Below are 21889 nucleotides of genomic sequence, written 5' to 3'. Positions count from 1 at the left end.
AAGCCCAGAAAGATCATTTAGCTTTATGAATGCTTAAGCACACACTTTTAGTTAATATTCTCATCTTCAACTGCTGTCAGCTAAAGTGTGTGTGTGTACTGGCATTACCTGAAATAAAGACAGGAGAGTCAAGAAGAATCTCTCCAGCAGAGGGCGCCCTCTCTCTCTCTCTCTCTCTCTCTCTCTCACACACACACACACACACACTGCTCAGAGGACAAAGGACTGAAGATGAATGCTTTTCCCACTCAATAAATTTATTAGAAAAGCTGGCTCAAATGTCAGTAAAAACCAGGTACTTTAAGAGGATCTCCAGAAAGCAGCAGACAGTGCTCAGCCCCAGAGACTCCAGCTCCACACACAGATAACAGTGAACATTACTGTACAACACGGGTCTCCACACCGGCTCCAGCTCACACACCTACATGCCTCCGAAGAGCTCAGTTAGCTGCTTCAGCTGCGTTTCATTAGGGTTGAACCCAGTTTGGAGATCCCTGCAGTGTAGTATGTAATTCTGTATACCGTCCTGAGCACTTAGGTCTACTTCCACGCTGTTTTGAACCAATCATCTGAACCTACATGATCATGTGAGTAATGACTCTAGAGCTGCAGGAAGATGACGTCATCATGACCAATTACCTGAAGACACACACACACACACACTTCAGATTAACAGACAGCAACAGTCTTGCTCTTCCAAAAGACCTCAGACCTTCACCAGTGATGCCAAAGACAAATAGAAAACCATTTGATGTTTAAGACCCTCTAAGACAGAATGACTGATAAAACATCTCAGATATATTTAAATGAAAACACACGGCTACTTCTGAATGTCTGCCAATGGAGAAAGATCAGCCAGACGACGTGGCAGTGATCAAAACTACCCCGGATTCTCCTTCAGCTCTTATATATATATATATAATAAAAACTTATAGTAAGCAGCAGTTATTCAATTCTGAAATTAGAATAAAACATGTTGTTAGGTAGCAATGTCATTCTGAACCAACTCCAATGTGTAGAACATCCCCAAATGAGCATATTTGATAGATTGTTCAGTGTTTGCAGGTATGAGCAGGTCACAGAACACAGAACAGCATGTGTGTCATATACTGCAAACACAGTACGAGAAGAGAAGAACAGCCAGAGAGAGACACAGCAATGAGAAACACCAGAGATTCTCCGTTGTATAACTGTATTCATGAGTCAGAAGCATATCGACAGTTTTCTAGTACATGTTTTCATATGGTGATTCTTTTCTTTAAATGACAGCGATTGTTCTGTCGATGGAGTTTTTCACTCATGCCTGAATGTTTGTCAAAAGAAGGACAGATCAGCTCCTTCACAAGCGTACGGTAAACCCAGCGCAGCTCCTGATGCAGTCCATCTGTACGCTTTATTCCGGTCAAAAATAAGCCATGTGCATTTGGTTGTCCTTTCCCTCATCTATGGAGGTGGAAAATAAGAACACTTATCAAACAAGCAAACCTCATTCACACACAAACAGGCACACCTTCGAAGGCAATACATCTGCATCTCCATGACAACAACGTCTCTGTGGAAACTGGACTTCCATTCCACACACTGATGATGATGATGATGATGATGTCATCGAGTGCGTTCAGTGATGTCATAACGGCTGGTCCTCCGTCAGATTAGTGATACGGACAATCCATCAAACGCTCAGAACTCTGTCTCAATCTAAGTGTAAAATACTGATTAAAACAATAGTGATGTTTAAAATAATGATAATACGAGATATGATAAAATACTACATATAACTGGTGTAAATACACTGCCTCCCTCTCTCTCTCTTCTTTCCACATGGTCCCCTGCTCTCATTCAGTTCTCTTGTTCCCAATGCAGAGCTCCACCACACAGTTTGTGCTAGAATGAATGAACAAAGATAACAGATGACAACGGTGGACTCAAAAGTCAAAGTCATCTCTGTGAACTGAATCCGTGTTTCGAAAGGCAGTTAGGGTTTCTTCATCTCAGAGGAAGGTCTTCTGCTCAGATCCTTTCCTCCTGTGGCGGTGACACATTTCCCCACAGCACAGGTGATAAATGAAAACCTCTTTCATAGCAGTTTTACTGTTCTTTAGAGAAAGTCTTTGAACTTTACATTCCAAAATGTATCCATTGGTCACCATGGAAACTCCATCTGGAAGCATGATGGCGTCCCTCTTGGGCTGGATCTCACACAGTCAGGCGTGATCTCTGCTGGAGCGAAGCACACGCTTGTCATTACAGAGGTCAAAGAGCAGCATCAGAACCTGCAGAAAGAGCACACTCACGTCTGATCTGTGCGGGACGAGTGTGTGTTCATCCTCTCTCTGACTGCTCCAGATACGCCGCTCCAGGCTTGCCAATTCTGTTGCTCTGTTGAAGCAGAACACATGTGAACACAACCACACACAACTAGCAGAAAACATCTACCTATGGAAGAGGCAATAATAACAGAATCTGTCATGTCAAGCACTGTAGAACTTCATACACTATGAACTATGAAGTTTTAGAAAGCTATAGAACACACTTTCACGTTTCATGTAAATCTGACTCTGACTGTAAGCAAACACTGCTGTGCCCACAGACTGCTAGAGCTTAGCATTTAACTAAAAATTATCAATATACAATCATTTAAAAACATTTACTTCCACATATTTGAGCACTGGAATAGGAGAGGTTTTACTCTAGTTAATAGGTTTAAAAACCCAGTTCATCAGCCACACAGCAGCATGTAACTGCATCACACTTCATGACAAGCTGAATGTGTCGCCATAGAAATAAGAATGTGCTGTTATCTTTAAAAAAACAGTCACACCTAGGCCTCTACATATTTAAACTCAAGTGTAAAGCGGTTCATTTAATGTGTTCCCTTCCTTAGCTTTAGCAAATGTTTGCTCCTTTTGCAATAGTTTGAGTCCCTGATGAATCTCAAAATCATAGTCACTGATGGGAAGATTTCAAATGTGCAGAAAATGCTGGAAACCCAAAGAATGTGCAGGATTTTTCTGAAGAACAGTGTGTAGGCAGACTGCTGACAACAAACAGGGACTCATTGAGAACTATCACAAAACAGACAAACAAGAAGATACACACCAGCAGAAGAACCAAGAGGATGAAACTTCTCATCAGGATCATGTATATCTTGGTGCTTCTTAACATTTCCATATTAGATGTGAAGTCTTATTCTCTTACCTTGTGCTTTGGACACCTCAGAGAAAAGTTGTCTTCATTTAGGGAGCAACCTAGAATGAGGTTAAAACCGAAAGATTTAGCTCTGAACGGCACTTGTTTGATCACAAATATTCATGTGGATTTTGCTTTAATAGAACCAGTGCAAGCCGAGGTGGTGTCACGACTGACCTGCTTCTATGGCACAGAGGTAGTGGTAGCTCAGCGTGCAGCCTTTACTGTAGCAGCCAAGTGTGGAGCCCACCATCTCACAATGAGAGCAGCTCTGAAGAGTGCAAATGTCAGAAATATTACAAATAAAACAAACAAGAATTTCTGTATACTTAACATAAGTCACTTATTTCCACACAATACAGCAAGCCAACAAACTGCAGCACTTTCCACTTACTGTATCTCTGGCACCATCTAGTGCCTCCTGAAGGCCATACAGTCTCCCATTGACCAGGTACACACCACTGGTCCAAACGATGCAGCCCTCATGCACCCACAGCTCCTCGGGGTCCAGAGGCACAAGTGGGAGCTGGGCCATTTGGGCCACTGGATCCAGAGAGTCCAGGCTGGGTGGGGGAGGCTGGAAGGGCAGAGATGCTTTGCTGTTGATGGGGACAGTTCGAGGTAAATGCTCATTGGACTTATGTCTGCGTTTGAAGCGTGGATGGGATGTCAGTTTTCTGTGTTGGGGCCTTTGCTGTGTATTTTCAACATGCAACTGCTTCAAAACAATTTCACCATCCAGTTCTTGAGCTTTTGATGTGCCCAGCCCGCTTGTCAGTTCTCCAGCCAGATCCCAGGTGTGAGCCGTTACCTTTGAGGGGGAGCTGCTCATCTTAACATTCTGGAAAGGCATTTCTTCACCCATGCTGGGAGAGACAGTGCCAATGGTGGTGGCTGGGGATGTTGAGTTTGTCGCCTGACTTACTGTGCAATCACTATCTGTAGATGACTTGATATTCTGAGAGTCCTGTAATCTTGTATCCTGGGGAGTAGTTTCTATTGGAACAGATGTCATACTGAAACCTGTTGTAGATGCCCCATGGTTGGACAAGGTTTGTCGGACTTGAGGTTGATTCTTAGGGAGCTTGGCCGCATACTCAGCTGGGTAAAAAGGACCATAAAGATCCCCGAGATGTTTGTAGTTGGCCCATTTCTGGCAAAGGCAGCATAGGAGGCGACCAGTATGTCCAGTCTCTGATATCACAGGCCCTGGCAGAACATATTCAGATGTAGGAAGTGTCTTCCCTGACTGCAGGGCAGAATCAACAGGCTCTGAAACCCAGTTTTCTTTTGTTCTTTCATTATCATTTCTCACATGTTGAGATGACGGAGGAGTATTTAATTGGCCATCAACCCCTAAGTGACCAGTCTTGCCTCCACCTTTTGATTTTTCATCATCTGCGTTAATGATTGTACAGACAGCCCCAATCTCTGCTATCTTTTTCTCCACATGTATGTAAGGAGTAAATAAGTTACTCCTGGCATCTGATAATATTCCACATGGGCTGATATTTCCCCTGCTGCTTGCTTGGGTGTCCAGCTTCTCTTTGGAAGCCATCCCTCTTCTTCTCTTTCTCTGATCGGCAGGAGTCTCATTGCCCTCTTTCCCCTTTTTCGGTCTATGTCTGACAGGCTTCACATCTAACTCCGGCTGGGTCTCCTCGCTCTCTACATCCACTTTTACCACCTGGGTTTGAGCAGGAGGTGACAAAGATGGACAGGGTTTCTGGTCCGATGGTGTTGATACTTGGGGCACTTCACTTGCAGTGTCTGGGATTGGGACAGACTGAGGTTCAGCTGTGGGTGAGGGAACAGAGTCCACAGGTATGCTTGCTGCTGTATTCTGAATTTGTGCTTGGGCACGTTTCTGCTTATTCACACTGCCCACTGGGCGACCTTTTTTCTTACCTGATGGAAAATAACCTTTGGGGACAGTGTTTTCTGATGTTTTAGTATCTGAACTGGTTGACCTGAGAGAAGTCATCTGGTGCTGAGAAGCTCGGGACAGAAGGTGGTGCCCAGGGCTCTGACTGTGGCCAGTGGTGGTCCCATAGTAATCCCCACCTGGGTAATCATCAAAGCCCATGCCAGTCTCTTCTAGTTTCTGCCTCAGCAAGTTAGCAGCCGACTGCTCACCTCGACGGGTTTCCAGCTGTTGATAAGTGTTTGTGAACTGCTGTATGTCAGACAATGCAGAAGAAGATGGAGGAGGGGATCCCTGTACAGGACAAGGTAATGGAGGAGCTGGTGGAAGGGGTCCTAACAAAGTAAAATCATCCTTATCACTTTCACCCAATGATCCTGAAGATCCAGCAGCACCTAAAACAAAGTCAAAATCTTTTGGCAAACTCCTGAGGGCACTAGTGCTAGAAGCTGTTGTACCTGGTTTGAGGGTCTGAGAATCACAGGAGAATGCATCTTCAACTGTTCTGTATGGCATAAGATCATCTAAAGTAGGAGAATCATCAAGGTAAGATAAGCAGGTCTCCTCTCCTTGAGAAACACTAGAAAATGATGTACCACCCTCAGGGTCTGGTATGTCAGAGGCGTAATGAGATACTTCTGAAAAGTCCGATGCCACTTGACCATTGTTGAATTCATTGTTTTTTACACTGGGAGTAATTTTTCGCACAATTGCCTCAAGTTTTAAACCATGACCCTTTCTTGGGGAAATAAACTTTGCTTTGGATTGAGGAGGTGAATTAGCACTGTGTATAGAATGTTGTGTTTTAGGAGATGACAATTTTGTTTGAGTATCAGTACTGCCAGAACCATTGTTGGTTGCAAGTTTCGAATCAGAGTGGGATTGAGATAGTGGGGAGTGATAAGCTGATCCTGTTCGCTGACCTGGAACATCCTGATACTGCCTTTTAGCTGGAATAGGAGAAATAAAAGATCTAACTCTCCTTCTCATGATTAAAGGGTTGGTTTCAGCTGACGTTCCAGTTTTGGTTACTCTCTGCCCCTGCTGATTCCCTTGGGTAGTCTTACCAGTGTGCCCAGCAGGACTAACAGCATCAACCGGAGCCAGTGAGTGGAAAGATTTGGCATTGTTTTCTGCACTCTTATCTAAAATGTTCTCTTCTCCCAGTTTGGGGCCAGCATTTGTGACTGGTTGAGAACCAACATGCTCACAAGGGACTACAGTGGATTGTCCAGCCCCTTCTCTTTCAGGATAAGTATCCCACATTTTCATGTCAAAGTGTGAACTGGGATAAGAGTGCTGTGGAGATATGTGATGCTGACTAGGCAGAATATCAATTGAAGATTGAGATTTACACTTCTCTTCAGAAAGTCTCTGAGGAATGTGCCTATCTATACCTCTTAGCCTTTGTCTGTCAGGAGTCCAGTCGGGTCTTTCATGAGGAGGTAAACTCTGTGGAAACATATGTGACTTGTTAGAAGATGGTGTGGTTTTAGAATAGGCTGATACTGTGTGGAATGGATTATGAGGTGTAGGATGGGAGATCATTTTTTGTCCATCCATGGTGTCACTGAAACCATATGCTCTGAAACCGTCAACAGCTTGCGAGAATGACTGGTGTCTTGGTGGTGAGGACAAGGGATTTGAGGACATTTGCAAAAGATATGGCAAGTTGCTAGTGGTTTCTCTGTTGCCTTTGGCACTGCTGGTCTTTTCTGTATCGGAAACAACATCTACAGGGGGATGAAGGAGCTTATTAGATTCCTTACTGGGTGGGGTGCTGCAGTAACTATCGGTGTTCTGACCTGCAGTTTCTGTCTTTGATGAGTCCTCCAAGTTTTGTGCTTTCTTTGCTTTTGTTTCTTCCTTACAACATTCTTCTTCATTTGATCCAGAAGCAGAAAATGGCTGCTGAATGACTGAGGTCCCAGAGTGTACTCTCCCTCTTTCTGGTGTTGTTCGTCGAGAAGGGGACACATCACAGATGACTGAGCAGCGTCCTGAGGATGTCTGAGATTGAGTGTAACTGATAGGACCTACACCGCATGCCAATGGCTCAGCTTCCTGTAAAAGCAATTGTTCCACAGCAGAGGAAGATGTATCATATCTGGGTGGTTTTCTGTGCTGCAAAGAATAGTCAGCCAAGTTAATGTGCTCTGAGGGGGCTCCTGTTGTGAGATCTAAAGACTGCTGCAGGTGGGAGGACTGGTTGGGAGACAGACTGGTTTTGCCTTTTTCTAAAGAGATCCCATGAGTCACATTGGGCTTATGTGCTTCAGAATCCCAAGAGGGATGAGGGCCTAAAACAATATCATTATCTGGTCCCTGATTTTGACTTGAATTTGGTGGTTTCCCAGAGGCCATTTGATTGAACTTGATATTAAGTCCACTCTTAAGTGTTTGAGAGCCCATTGCATGCGAACTCAAATTTTCAATCATACTGTAAGGCAGTCTAGTTTGATAACGGTGCTGGTATATATCTTGAGGTTGTTGGTGAACAATAGACGTTTGGTCAGGACGTCCATATCTTCTATCTAAGTGATGACCCTGGAGGACTTCTTGCAAAAGACTTGGAAATGATTGCTGAAACTGAGAACTGCTATCTTGACTCCTTGAGACGACAGCCCTCCCCCCTTCCATAGCAAAAACACCAATCTCCTTCCTGCCTATAGACCCATAGCTGGCCTGCAGCTGATGATAATTCTGGCATCTGTTTGTGCCCATACTACTCCCTAGTCCTAACTTTCCTTTGCTTTTTGCAGCATTATAGTGTACCTCGGGATTACTGTATTTAAATGACGCTAAGTGAGACTGAATTGAAGGTTGAGAGCTTTGGCCAAATTCTTGTTTAGGGGAAAAATGTTGTGACACATATGTTTCCATGCACATCTCCCCTTCTCCATTGTGATTTCTAGTCTCTCTTAAGACATTCACATCACGTTGGTCCTCGGGATTGCTATGTTTATTTGAGAAATGTGAAACACCATAATGTGGAGATCTGGCTCCTGTGTGCTTGCCAGATTCAGTATTCACTTCAGATCGAGCAGAGACAATAACTCCAACACCCCCAAAATTATGTTGCTCTGATAAATTCACATTTTTACTCGGTTTTTCAAAATGCTGTGCATCGGTCTCGGTTTCATCCTTTGTGGGAGGGACTGACCGTCTGTTCTCTGAATTCTCTCTGTCACAGGTAGGACCTGCATTTTCAACCTCACATTCTTCATCTTTTATCATTTTGATCTTCCGTCCCTTCATTCCACTTTCATTCTCATCACAAAGGTCTTTTTTTACCACGTAGTTTGGATGTGCTGAGTTAATAGGAGATAGAGAAGCAGGGGGGTATACTGGTTGTTTTGGGCTGAGTTCTGCAGAAGGATGAACTGATGGTGGTGAGGAGGAGGTGGCAATCATTGTTTCTTTTGTCTTTAATTGAGAATCTCTAGTGGATGGTTGTTTTGAAGCTGTTGAAATGACTCCAGTGTTGACCTGGAGATCCAATCCTTGTTGACTCTGTTCTGACGGCATCCGACTCTGTGATGATGGGAAGCTTTGTAGCTCAGATTCGTTGATTGTTCCCTTTCCCTGCCTAATTCTCTTGTGTTCTACTTGTTGTTGCCCTTTTGTTTCCAGCATCTCAGAACTCTCTTCATTCACCAAGGTCTGACCGCTGGCACTGGAATTACCAGATTTGTTTTGGTTGCCTGATAAAGACTGAGACCCTTGCTGCATCTGCAGGTGATGTGCACTGTCTCTGCTTTTCTTCAGGGGCAGCACAGTGTCTGTTAGAAGCATGTGCTGCACTGTATTAGGTAGATTTTCCACTTGAGAGGTCAGAGCATTGAGACTATTTAGACCAGGATCCTGCGAGAGTTTGTCATGAGGGTACAGGGAGCCATCTTCCTCTGGACCACCCTGAAGACCTAATCTCATTCGGTTCTGACCCATGGCAACATGACCGATGCCTGCACTGTGGTTCAAAACAGCCGTTTTAGTTCCTATTCCACTACCACAACTACTGATGCTGCTATTTGAATTGGGAGTGGGGCTCAGCTGAGGTACGGCCTGCAGAAGATTTCCATGGCTTTGGCTGCTGTGAGCATTTGAAACAGAGGGGTTTGATGATGGCTGCAGATAAGTATTGGCACTGTTTCCTTCAGAACTCCCCATTAGTGGAGACGAAGAGGAGCTGCAGCTTGGAGACTGCACGCCAGATGGAGCAGGAGAGGGATTAGATATGGGACTGAAGTTTTGATGAATGTGAGCCTGCTGACTTTGGGAATGCATAGGTGATTTGGCAAGGTCTTGAGAGGGGTGAGGGGTAGGCAGAGCAGGGCTGGAGGACACAGAGGAATGGGGCAGTTTGGTGTGCAAATGTCCTTGGTGCTGCATTTTGAGGGAGGGGTCATAACCTGCTCCAGTGCTGAGCTGAGAGGGGCGCTGGGAATGGGGGGCATGCTTGTGAAGGGACTGAGATTGTGGTGAATATGCTGATGATGTGTAGCTTTGTCCCATATTCTCACAGCTGTTTGAAGCAGATGAACTTGTATGAGTATTTGGATTAGGCCGAGTGGGAGAGTTATTCATTTTGGCATCCGTGCTGCTGCTGCTTATGTCGTATCTTTGCGGTGGAGAGTTATACATTCCAGTAGAGCCTGAAGTTGCATTAAGTGGGGCATAGTGTCCAAACTGAGGGGGTATTCTGTTTCCAGAAAGCGTGTAATGCAGGGTCCGGTGATGCTGACCTTGGTGCAATCCTTGATGTGATGGATATTTATGACCATGCTGCCGTTGATGCATCTGAGCACCTGATTGTACTGAAGCGGTATGAGCCAGACTGTATTGCTGGGAAGGAGAAAAGGAACCAGGGCCACTGCTATTACTACTCCCAACTGCAGAGGCACTGCCGGAGCTGTAATCCATAGAGTAGGGAGAAATCATTCCAGAAGATGACCCTGAACCAGATAAGTGTTGGTACTGATGAGGTGCATGTCCATCCATGTTTGAGTATCTAAATCCTGCACCATATGCAGCTCCGCCTCTCCTGCTTCTTTCTCGTCCACTCACTGAGAAATAATAATCCACACTGTCCTTACGGTAAGAGTTCCCTCCTCCACTGTGAGTGTTTCCCTGTGTCAGCTCTCCAGCTGCTCTTCTGGATCCATAGCCATGTATAGGGGGAGCGTGTAGAAGATGCTGTTGGCTCCGCAGGTGCTGACCATGGCTCTGCATGTTAGGTTGAGCTTGTTGCCTGGCCACATAATCCTCTGAGTTTCTGGGAGATATCTGAAGGTCTGAAGGGTGGGCTTGATACGGCGAACCAACAACACTTCCTGCCCGGCTAAACCCCGGATGAAGAGGGACTGGAGTGTTGGGAAAATTCTGCATTTTTGTGTTTACAGTTTTTCAAAAGCTGTTTTTAGCAATCTTTCTTTTCAAGAGGACCCAAATGGCAAACTGGAATGCTTAGTATTAGAAATCTACAAACACATCTGTAACATAAATGTAGAAGGCCCCAAACAATGTCATAACTGAGATTTAGAAAGCAAGGGGATTCAATTTGCTGCTCAAGTCAAAAAGTAAAAACAGTGTGAAGATGGGAAATGCAGCATCTGCACATTCATTCACAGAAATGGTGTCACAAATGCTACTACGTGGTTTGGCACTAGATCAAAAGATGTCTGGAAAAAGATAATGATTGAAGGTTTAGTGTTATCACAAAATGTCTATTAGACAAGAGGTAAAAAATACTCCACCAAAAAAGCAACTCAAGTAAGTTTCATTAAGAGAATGTCAATATCTTGATACTGTAGTGTGAAACATCTTGCCATTTGGTAAATGTGCGAACGGATGTGGATAGCAGCCATGCAGTAGAATTATAATAGTTCAGTAACAGGTTTGCAAAAGACGAAAAAAAAAACAAATAAAAAAACTTTCTCTAGTTGGCACATGTATTCACTGACACTGAAATGGCTTGAGAAAGATCAATCCTTCAAAATCATGACTTTTTATCATATTTCCTGTGTAATAGGGATTTTCGGCACATGCTCAAGCCATGTTTCATTAAGATCTTCACCAACAAATATTTTCCAGCTGTATCCAAACATTTGTCATTTCCCATGTTAGTTATTCAGTCCAGCAAATGTGTTGTTTTCTTTGATCATCCAGTCCTTGCCCATTACAGTAAGGTATTTTTCAGTGTAGCTTGTCCTAGCATCATGTTTTCCATGGTCCGTGACATGCCTTCCAGTTGCTCTTTTAATCCTCTCAATATGATAGTGTCTTTCTTTCTCTGGAAACAGGAAGATGTTCTGAAAACAGAGAGAAAACTGTTAATATTATGCATAACTACATATTACTATTACTTTGTGTTATATTATATATTAACTGAGAACTCAGCTTTAGTGTTACATTCATATTTTTAACAACCAAATAACAACCCAACTACACTCAATTTGTCTGTAGTAAGTCTACAATTACATCCAAACATTTAAATGGCCATGAAATCCAAATCTTATTTTGTAAAATCTTAAGGGGATACTCCACCCAAAAATGCCATCCCAGATGTATATGACTGACTTTGTTCAGATCAACTCAAATCCATCCGACTGAGTCAAGATAAATCAATGTCTCCTAAAGTTAAACAATTGGTGTGTGTATATACTACTATAAAAAATATTTAGAAATATGATCCTAACTTCCAGCCAAGTCAGAGATGGGTATGGGTTAGTGATGTACGGGTCAGATTTTTTTCCAACCATGGGTCCTGGTTTTATGAAATGATTTGGCCCGCCCCAGCCCACCCGGCAAGTAAAGTAAAATCTCTTTACCCGCCCTGTGAATCGAGACATCATGGAAGTCACATTGCTACTTAGACCTTCGTATTATAACCTTATCAAGAAACCTAATCAAATATTAATATTTTGACTACAAAAATATTGCACTAGTGATAATTAGTCTGTGAACAAATATTTTAGGTGAACGAATCGTTCTCGTTTATGTAATCCATTGATTCCTAGTTCTCGTTCACTGAAGTTCCTTCCTCCACTGCAGCGCACGAGTGTGTGGTGCTATTAGCAGCTCGTGAACAGCTCTGTGAACAGTTTCATCCTGTCTCAACCTCCAGCCAAAAGCCTTCATGAGATGTGACTGAGCATGTGATTTGTTTTTTTATTATTTAATATACCTTTATTTAACCAGGAGGTCCTATATGTGTATATATGTGTGTGTATTATATATATATATATATATATATATATATATATATATATATATATATATATATATATATATATATATATATATACACACACACACACACACACACACACATATACACACATATATATACACACATATATATATATATAATTATTTTAAAATTATTTAATAAATAATAATACAATTATTTATTATTATTAAGTTTTTAAAAGCCTCAGGAATATTTTGCAGGTGTTTAGAGTTAATTAGTTGATTCAGATGATTAGATTAATAACTCGTTTAGTGAACCTTTTCATGATATGCTAATTTTTTTAGATAGGAATTTTGGGTTTTCATGAGCTGTATGCCAAAATCATCAGTATTAAAACAATAAAAGACCTGAAATATTTCAGTTGGTGTGCAATGAATCTAAAATATATGAAAGTTTAATTTTTATCATTACATTATGGAAAATAATGAACTTTTATCAAAATATGCTAATTTTTTTTAGAAGGACCTGTATATATATATATATATATATATATATATATATATATATATATATATATATATAAAACACAATGAGACTCTTAAGAAAAACAAGAACATGTCTCCATCACAACACTCTTTACAGTAGTTTTAAATTTGTTAAATTTGTTGAAAGTAGTGAACCAATACGCCCTTCACTGAATGAGATCGAGAGCTCTTCTTGTTCAGGAACGAATTGAATGAACTGGTCCATCGCTCTTTGGTGAATTAAATGATTGAGTCAGTGAGCCAAGCATGTAAATCTCGATCAGTAATCAGCAGACACAAAGCACAGTTATAGGTTCTGTGCAGATACGCTCGTTTTCATATCTAACATACAGAACATAACTCCACGTTTAATCCCCAATTTAGTCATGTTATATATTATAAATGAACTAACCAAACAATTAAAATGTTAATTATGCAAGAAAACCTTGTGCTTTGTTCTTCTGAACAACTTATTTAGACTATTTAATGTGATTATGCACACATTTTAATAAAGCCAAATTAGTTTTTGTCACAAGTAAATACGTTCGTTGACTTAAGACATAACACATGTGACACTTTGTCGCCACCTGCTGGCGTATTTGTGTAATACGAAGAAATGGTCACCGAACGAATCAGTAGCTGTGTTTACATGGACCCTTCTAATCTGATCGTTATAGGACTAGAAGCACAATCAGAATAAAAAAGTCACATGTAAACACATCAATCGGATTAAATTGGCTCGATCAGACTAAAATTTCAATCGGATTGTAAGGGGTGGTTTATTCCTTTTGTAATCCGAGTGAGAGGACATGTAAACACTTGATCGGATTGAAAACCGAAACTGGAAAGTACTGCATATGCGCAGTGACGTAGAAATAGCGTAATGACGTATGAAAAAGCTGTTCTTCCTGGTGAATAAAGTGTCATAAGTAAGTGTCCTGTCATTATAAATCTCCCCTTTCACTCAGTGTATGTGAAGTGGAGCAGGACCATATCCCACCAGTCCTTGTTTAAGACTCTCATCAACAGACGACTAGTTTTGAGTGCGGCAAGAGGCACTTTTACTACTTTTTTTGTTGCTTAAGTGAAGTAAAGCAGCACAACAGTTCATGTGCTGGTCATCACCTAATTAGGAGTTTGATCAATATAACTATATATAACTGCGGCAGCAGCGGTAAACTCTGTATATTCATGCATTCTGCACGTCAAGAGTAAATCTGATCAGAAGCTTGTGACATGTACACGCACACATCAACCTTATCACTTTATTCAGCGTTCATGTAGACACTACATTCGGATTCATCAATCAGAATGAATTCATTCCGATGGAAGCAAAAAGCGAACTGAAAATGAACAACTCTCTTGAAAGAATCAATTTCCACCACTAAATTGCATGCAATATAAACAGATTTTTTACATTTTGTTTTTATGACCCGACCCACAAATAAACTTCCTATTTCTTTACCCACCCTGCACTGACCCACGCATCACTAGTATGGGAATTTTTTTTTGCTGATCATAAAGCCCTGAACTATTGAGCCCTGGAATTATTTTACCTGACACAGGTGAATTACTACTATAGAATATTACGCATGCACGACTGAACGCATCACTCCCCGCCACGACTCTCGAGTCACATTAAAGATTCGTTTAAAATGAACGGATAGTTCAAGAACGACACATCACTAATTGCTACTCAAAACTCATTTCCAGGGGGGTCCACTGGTATTCCGGTATTTTGTTTAAAGCGCTATATAAATAAAAGGTGACTATACCAGGGGTAAAATACAAACCGCAGACTTGGCAACACTACAGTGTGCTGGCTTGATGCTTCCTCTGAACACTTAGATGTGTTGGACTTGAAGCAGCGCTGGTTAGATCGATCGGTGTGACATCGAAGTACTGCGAGAGCTAGAAGAGAGCAGACACCGATCGATCTTCAAGTCCAGTCGAACACACATCTTTACTCTCTTATCTGATATCTTATTTTTAATCTGAGTGCAATCACAGCCTCTGCAACAAAAATATTGTGTTTTATTTTTTTAATATTGCGATATTATCACAATACAAATGAATAATTTAGCCCTAATTTCTAAGAGGCACAAAATGACTGGAAAAGTGTATAGAATTAAAAAACATGAAGTGTGTGTGATGTTCTGACCATAAAGAGTCGTTTGAATCCACAATTAACGGTCTGGTTTATACACCTGTAACTTAAGAGTAGAAATCTGAAAGAAATAAAGATTTAAATTTTACTGTGATAATTATCAATATCGACAGATATGAACTGTTCTTGTGATTTTTTTGGCCCAAGTTGAAATGATTTTACATGAGTCCACTGCACAATAACATACTGCAACTTTCAAATCAGTGCAAGAAGTAAAAACTTTACACTGAGGTACACACACATGCTCATCATCATCATGTCTATGGATGGTTCACTAGCACTATTTCTTCATACTGTAGTGATACACGATGAACTAAAGATGTAGTAAAACCACCAGACAGTGTGTCACGGTCATTCAGTGTGCACTGCTGTAAACCAATCACAAGATGATGCAGCTTTGCTAAGAAACTCCCATCAAAAGAAGGACAGAGACAATCACACTGGACCTGACAGAAACACCACCAGGAGAAATACCACATCTGTGGTTTCACCTGCTAATACTGGTAAATATGTGATGGATCGTGTAAAGTAAATAAACAGCATTCTGATGCTGTATATTTCTTCTTAGCAAATAAATACTAAAATGAATAATAAATACATGAGTGAGCATGAAATGTTAATTTGACATTTTATAAATATTTGATATGTGGGAACTAGCAGTCTAGCAAAAACACACCTCAACACATCTCAACAAATTAGAATATGGTGACATGCCAATCAGCTAATCAACTCAAAACACCTGCAAAGGTTTCCTGAGCTTTCAAAATGGTCTCTCAGTTTGGTTCACTGGGCTACAAAATCATGGGTAATACTGCTGATCTGACAGATGTCCAGAAGACAATCACTGACACCCTTCACAAGGAGGGTAAGACACAAACATTCATTGCCAAAGAAGCTGGCTGTTCACAGAGTGCTGTATCCAAGCATGTTAACAGAGAGTTGAGTGGAAGGGAAAAGTGTGGAAGAAAAAGATGCACAACCAACCGAGAGAACCACAGGATTGAGGATTGTCAAGAAAACTGGATTCAAGAATATTAGTGAACTTCACAAGAATTTACTGAACCACAGACAACATCAGCGGTGTATTACCTGGGCTAAGATAAGAAGAACTGGACTGTTGTCCAGTGGTCTAAAGTCCTCTTTTCAGATGAGAGCAAGTTTTGCATTTCATTTGGAAACCAATGTCCCAGAGTCTGGAGGAAGGGTGGAGAAGCTCAATAGCTCAAGCTGCTTGAAGTCCAGTGTTAAGTTTCCACAGTCTGTGATGATTTGGGGTGCGATGTCATCTGCTGGTGTTGGTCCATTGTGTTTTTTGAAAACCAAAGTCACGGCACCCGTTTACCAAGAAACTGTGGAGCACTTCATGCTTCCTTCTGCTGACCAGCTTTTGGAAGATGCTGATTTCATTTTCCAGCAGGATTTGGCACCTGCCCACACTGCCAAAAGCACCAAAAGTTGGTTAAATGACCATGGAGTTGGTGTGCTTGATTGTAGGGGTGCTCCGATCACGATCGGCCCGATCGTTATGCGCATCTCGTCAGTAAAGCCGGTTTTCTAATCAGCGGTTAATTCCATCAGGTGCGTGATTTGACATAGAGAAGCTGTTACTACACAGAGCCGTTGTTAATAGAGAAGATGCGCAAATCACGTTAATTTTCAGCGTTTATTGGCCCCTCTTCTCAGTTAACAACGGCTCTGTGTAGTAACAGCTGCTCTATGTGAAATCACGCACCTGATGGAATTAACCGCTGATTAGAAAACCGGCTTTACTGACGAGATGCGCATTAACGATCGGCCGATCGTGATCGGAGCACCCCTACTTGATTGGCCAGCAAACTCTCCAGACCTGAACCCCAGAGATAATCTATGGGCTATTGTCAAGAGGAAGATGAGAAACAAGAGACCAAACAATGAGATGAGCTGAAGGCCACTGTCAGAGAAACCTGTGCTTCAGACCACCTCAGCAGAGCCACAAACTGATCACCTCCATGTCACGCCGAACTGAGACAGTAATTAAAGCTTAACGAGCCCCTACCAAGTATTGAGTACATGTACAGTAAATGAACAAACTTTCCAGAAGATCAACAATTAACTAAAAATTGTAATTTTTTTTTTGGTTTTATGAAGTATTCTAATTTGTTGAGATAGGGTTAGGGTTAGGACTTCATTTGAACAACTTTAAAGAAGATTTTCTCAATATTTAGATTTGTTTTGCTCCCTCAGATTTCAGATTTTCAAATATTGTCCTACTAACAAACCATACATCAATGGAAAGATTATTTATTCAGCTTTCAGATGACGTAAAGATGGTTTTGTGCTGCAGGGTCAGATATATAATCTGGATTATTTTCATTGGACTTCTGCTCTGGAGAGCACTGATTAAATGATATATCTGAAGCAGTGTGTGTGTAATAAGTGTGTCTGTAATCACTGGTGATGTTGTGATGGTCCTTGTCAAACATACGGTTTCCCTCATTCAGACTCAAAGCTCTTCTCTACATGTTATGATGAAGCGTCGTTCAATCAGAACAGTGGCCATTCATTCACAGAGGAACATATTCATAAGAGGAGCAAACGTTTTAAAAAGTACCGTCATGCCTCCTTTAAAATTGAGTCCACTATTCCCACACAGATACGCTACAAGCTGTTAGAAATGAAGAGCACATGATGTCTGGTGTAAAGGCCGGGTCCTGATGAAAACCAGTTGAGAACCACTGATAAATGCCTCAGTGGTAGTATATATATATATATATATATTAGTCGTAATATAAAAAAAATATATAATAAAATGGATTTCATAATTCCCTAAATATGTACAACTGTAATGGTGAGGTTTTTACTGACATCCCCTGATCACGGTGAATGTTTACACACAATTTATAGGTTCTGTTTCCGTTGGACTGAAGCAGCGATTAATCCTGTTTCAAAGTACTATCAACTAGTGCTGTGCGATTAATCGAAATTGAATCGAATGCGATTATGGAGTCTACAGGGTCAGGTCAATAGATAGGGAAATTAAAACTAAAGAAAAACGTTATGTAACTTAAACTTTGAAAAGACAGACAGCGAACAAAAAATATAATTTACAAGAGCTGCGTCACAATGCTTATCAAGAGCATCTCTTATTGCATGTTCGCTATTCCTCATTCAGAAAACGCACACACAGCCGGGGGCGTCGGTCTGGGGGTAAAACCAGTACTGATTACCAGGACCCCAAAGGAAGAGAGGGCCCTTGAAAAGTCTAGAATATATATTTTCGGGGGGAGGGAGGGGGGTGGTCATTAGGACTGGGATCTTGTGTAGTGCCCTGCACACAGACTGTGTCTCTGAATGCTTCTCATTCTCGTTCACACTCTCTGCACTCACGCAGTCTGTTTCGTAACGCTCGGTTATATTCCCAGCACCGCACCTCTCCACGAGCACATCTGGCCGTATAGATGAGACTCGACGCACGCGCACAACCTGCGTCACCTCGCGCCTGGCTCCACGTTTAAAACGAATGTACATTCAGTCTAATTGCTTGCTAATTTCACTTGGATGAAATGAAACATTCAGCACAATTTCCACTTGTTCTTAAAATCCCAAATACAGTGTAACATGTAATATTTTATTAATTGACTAAAGAAATGCAGTTCCTTATTTATATAAAAAATAAAATTTCCAGTGAAATTCAGTATGTTAATTCTATAAAATTAGTTATACCATTATCATCTTGTCTGCTGAAAAAAAAGATGGCTCCTTATGCTTTCGAATCACTTTCACGTGTTTGCTCGTTCATTTGACTTGAAAGCATTGTTGCGCACTGTTTTTTTGGGGGATTTGTGCGCAGCGACGCTTCAAGTCAATCGAACAAACAAACACATGCGCATATTTGCATCGCTTTGATCGTTCCCTCTAGATCTCACCTTCTCACACGCAGCCCCACAATTGGTCGATTGTGTACAATACCTGCATGTTATTGGTCAAACTGCTCTGGATGTTTTAGGCATTATTAAAATCCTGGCCGGGACGTGTCCCGTATGAACGATGCATATGGTCACCCTAGTTCAATTCAGTTAACGGTTTCATTCAAAATGCTGAATCATTCAGAAACAAACTATGTTTACTAAATCACTGATTGTGTTGAATCGGAATCATTCTGGTGTTTTTGATGCTGCACTAGTTATGTTTTGTCACTTAAGTTTTAATCACGTAATGTGTCCGGTTGGGAAGTCAAATTCTCCAGCCATTTTTCATTAAACGTGCATTCAAACTAGCTAGGAGGCTAGTCAGCTAACTAGCATGCATTAACTACAGCGGAGGTCTGTCTGTCCAGTGATTGTCCACTGTGTCCATCAGACTGGAGACATCTCTTCAAGTAATGGGACTGAAAATATTTAAGACCCATCGAATCTGAATTTGAGACGTTCTAAGACTCTTTAAGGACCCGCGGTAACCCTGTTTTAGTTAGAAGCGCCATCACTGCAGTTCACTGTATGGAAGAAAACAGCGTAAATACTGGGTTTACAAACATAAAAACAGAATGTGTGACGTTTATGAAGTCTGACAGTATAAAAGAGAGTTTGGCCCAGTATTCTAGGGACGTGCTAGTCTTCAGAGACTGTGAGGAATTCTCTCTGAGAGACAGATGTAGGGATGGGTGTTTAATTAGCAGAGGCTTTAATGAGGGTCCCAGGCACTTTAATGAGTTCATTACTCATGTGGACTCGTGTCTATTGTCTCTCACACAATAGTGTTTAGAGTTTATTACTGCAGTCTTACAGAGTCAAAGTAGTTCTGAACTGATCTGTTAACTAAACAACACACTGGAGATGACGCTCACAGTGTGTGTGTGTGTGTGTGTGATCTTCACGGATTCGGTTAGTTTACTCTGGCATCATTACTGAAATAGTGACAACAACAACAACGACGACGACGACGACGACGACGGTGATGATGATGAGTCTCCAGTGATACTGTGAGCATGTAATGTTATGTGTGTGTTCAGGAGAATAAATCACAATCTGTTGTTAATAATGATGGAGCTCCGACATGATGTTGACTCGGAACCATCTAGAACTCAAAGCACCTCCATCACAGCAGCACATTAGCATTAGCTCTTTAGCATGGCTCAGATTCGGCAGAAACACTGGGCTCACAGCCCCAACGCGCTCGTTTATCGACGCGTCGGAAAGACGCGAGCGAGCGCGACACGCTTCGACGCTCATGCAGTCAAAGGAGATAAACACGATCGTGAGGAGAAATCACGAACACGGTGACACACGCACTCACGATCCACGCTGGAAACGGACAAGAACGACACGTTCAGATCAACACAAACGTATGATAATGTGATGTTTTTACCGGACAGGCCCGTCCGATCTCCCCGGGCTCGAGTCCCGCGCTCCGCCTGCACCGACCCGCGGCTCACAGCCACCTCACCGAACCGAGCGGGCCTTGGTATTCCGCGAGCACGAGCTCGTTTCTCTTCTGCTGGCTTTTTTCTCTTTTTTTCTTTTGTCTTTCTCGCGTCAGAAAACGAACGAGAGGAGCTCGAGCGTTCCACGCGCTCCCGCCCCCCTCACGCGCGCACCGCATCCATCACGCACACGCGTCAGACGCGACGCGCGCGATCGAGCGGGAAGCGCGCGCTCTCACTTGTTGACAGGAGTGGATGGATCTGATCTGGAAGAGAACATTAAGCTGCATGTGGGCGAATAACACAGTTCTGTAGTGTTCATCGAGTGTGCTTGGACTAGTGTGCTTTAGTCCTAACAATACTGTTAGCTGATTTAAGGCGTATATGTGAGGGCGTCATGGGCTGCTCTGATTGGCTCGTGAGGTTGTTCGGACGGGCCGGTAACGGATGTCGTGTTCCGGTCACGTCGATCAGATTAACGGTTCATTTTATAAACTGCCCCCCCCCCCCCCCCCCCGCCCCCCGCCCCCCGCTCCCCGCCCCCCGCTCCACAGTAACCCCGCCCCCCCGCTCGCGCTCCGATCCGCTCCTACGGAGAAGCGCGGCTATTTCCATCACGGTTACCATAGCAACTGAATCACAGCGGCCTGAGTGCAGATCATTTATAGGCCACACATTAACAGACATCCGCGCGCCATACAACAATAATATCAATCAGTGTGTGTGTGTGTGTGTGTGTGTGTGTGGGCATGTTTTTGTATCATATCAGGACACAACTCTGTATAATGACATGGGTATGACACAGGTATTACAAGGAGAGGGTGACTTATGAGGACATAACCCATGTCCCCATTTTTCAAAACACTTATAAATCATACAGAATGAGTTTTTTTGAGAAAGTAAAAATGCACAAAGTTTCCTGTGAGGGTTAGGGTTAGGTGTAGGGTTGGTGAAGGGCCATAGAATATACAGTTTCTACAGTATAAAAACCATTACACCTATGGGATGAACACACTTTACACAAAAACAAACATGTGTGTGTGTGAGAGAGAGAGAGAGAGAGTGTGTGTGTGTGTGTGTGTGTGAGAGAGAGAGAGAGAGTGTGTGTGTGTGTTTGTTTGAGCCAGACTCTGCTTGAGCATCTGTAACTGTTCAGTCTGAAATGAAAACAGCATGGCAACATCAAGGCTTTGTTTGTTCTCTCCATCTTTTGCCATTGTTGTTTTATATTTATTTTTATGTTATGTATTTTATTTGTTTCATGGTGTAATTGTAAAACGCATTTTAAAATCCCTTAATTTGTTGACAGAGACAGTCACCAGAACAAGGTTTGTGTAGAAGTGAAGCATTCTGGGTGTTTTCCTGGAGCTCCATCAGTGGATCTCAGTGATGTCAAGGCTGAGGGTGGCTCTGGTTCTCACTGAATGCTCACGTTCCATCAGATGAAAACTGTGACATGTTAATCTCTGTCTTAGTCTTCCTGTGTGTTCACTAT

At 42.1% G+C, this 21889-nt stretch overlaps 1 protein-coding gene across 2 annotated transcripts; it reads right to left on the bottom strand.

Annotated features, from left to right (window-relative positions):
- Window positions 1-1175: 1175 nt before the first annotated feature.
- On the bottom strand, window positions 1176-20734 carry tcf20 (transcription factor 20). Of its 2 annotated transcripts, none has more exons than XM_052553863.1 (6): window positions 20340-20734; window positions 3584-11424; window positions 3367-3460; window positions 3199-3248; window positions 2295-2379; window positions 1176-2220 (listed from the first exon to the last, which is right to left on the bottom strand). In XM_052553863.1, the coding sequence occupies exons 2-5, from the start codon at window positions 10499-10501 to the stop codon at window positions 2323-2325; spliced, it is 7119 nt and encodes a 2372-aa protein (XP_052409823.1). In that variant the 5' UTR covers window positions 10502-11424; window positions 20340-20734; the 3' UTR covers window positions 1176-2220; window positions 2295-2322. The 2 variants fall into 2 exon arrangements, with proteins under 2 accessions (XP_052409823.1, XP_052409822.1); XM_052553862.1 differs by having other exon boundaries at window positions 1176-2217.
- Window positions 20735-21889: the final 1155 nt, after the last annotated feature.

The sequence above is a fragment of the Carassius gibelio genome, chromosome A3 (assembly GCF_023724105.1).
Source record: "Carassius gibelio isolate Cgi1373 ecotype wild population from Czech Republic chromosome A3, carGib1.2-hapl.c, whole genome shotgun sequence".
Taxonomy (NCBI): Eukaryota; Metazoa; Chordata; class Actinopteri; order Cypriniformes; family Cyprinidae; genus Carassius; species Carassius gibelio.
This window is presented reverse-complemented; position numbering and strand designations above follow the sequence as displayed.

Coding starts and splice junctions, on each gene's coding strand:
- tcf20 (XM_052553863.1), bottom strand. CDS start 10,501: ATGCAGAATTTTCCCAACACTCCAGTCCCTCTTCATCCGGGGTTTAGC. Junction 3,461..3,583: donor TAGATGGTGCCAGAGATACA/GTAAGTGGAAAG, acceptor TGCACTCTTCAG/AGCTGCTCTCATTGTGAGAT. Junction 3,249..3,366: donor CCTCTGTGCCATAGAAGCAG/GTCAGTCGTGAC, acceptor ACCTCATTCTAG/GTTGCTCCCTAAATGAAGAC.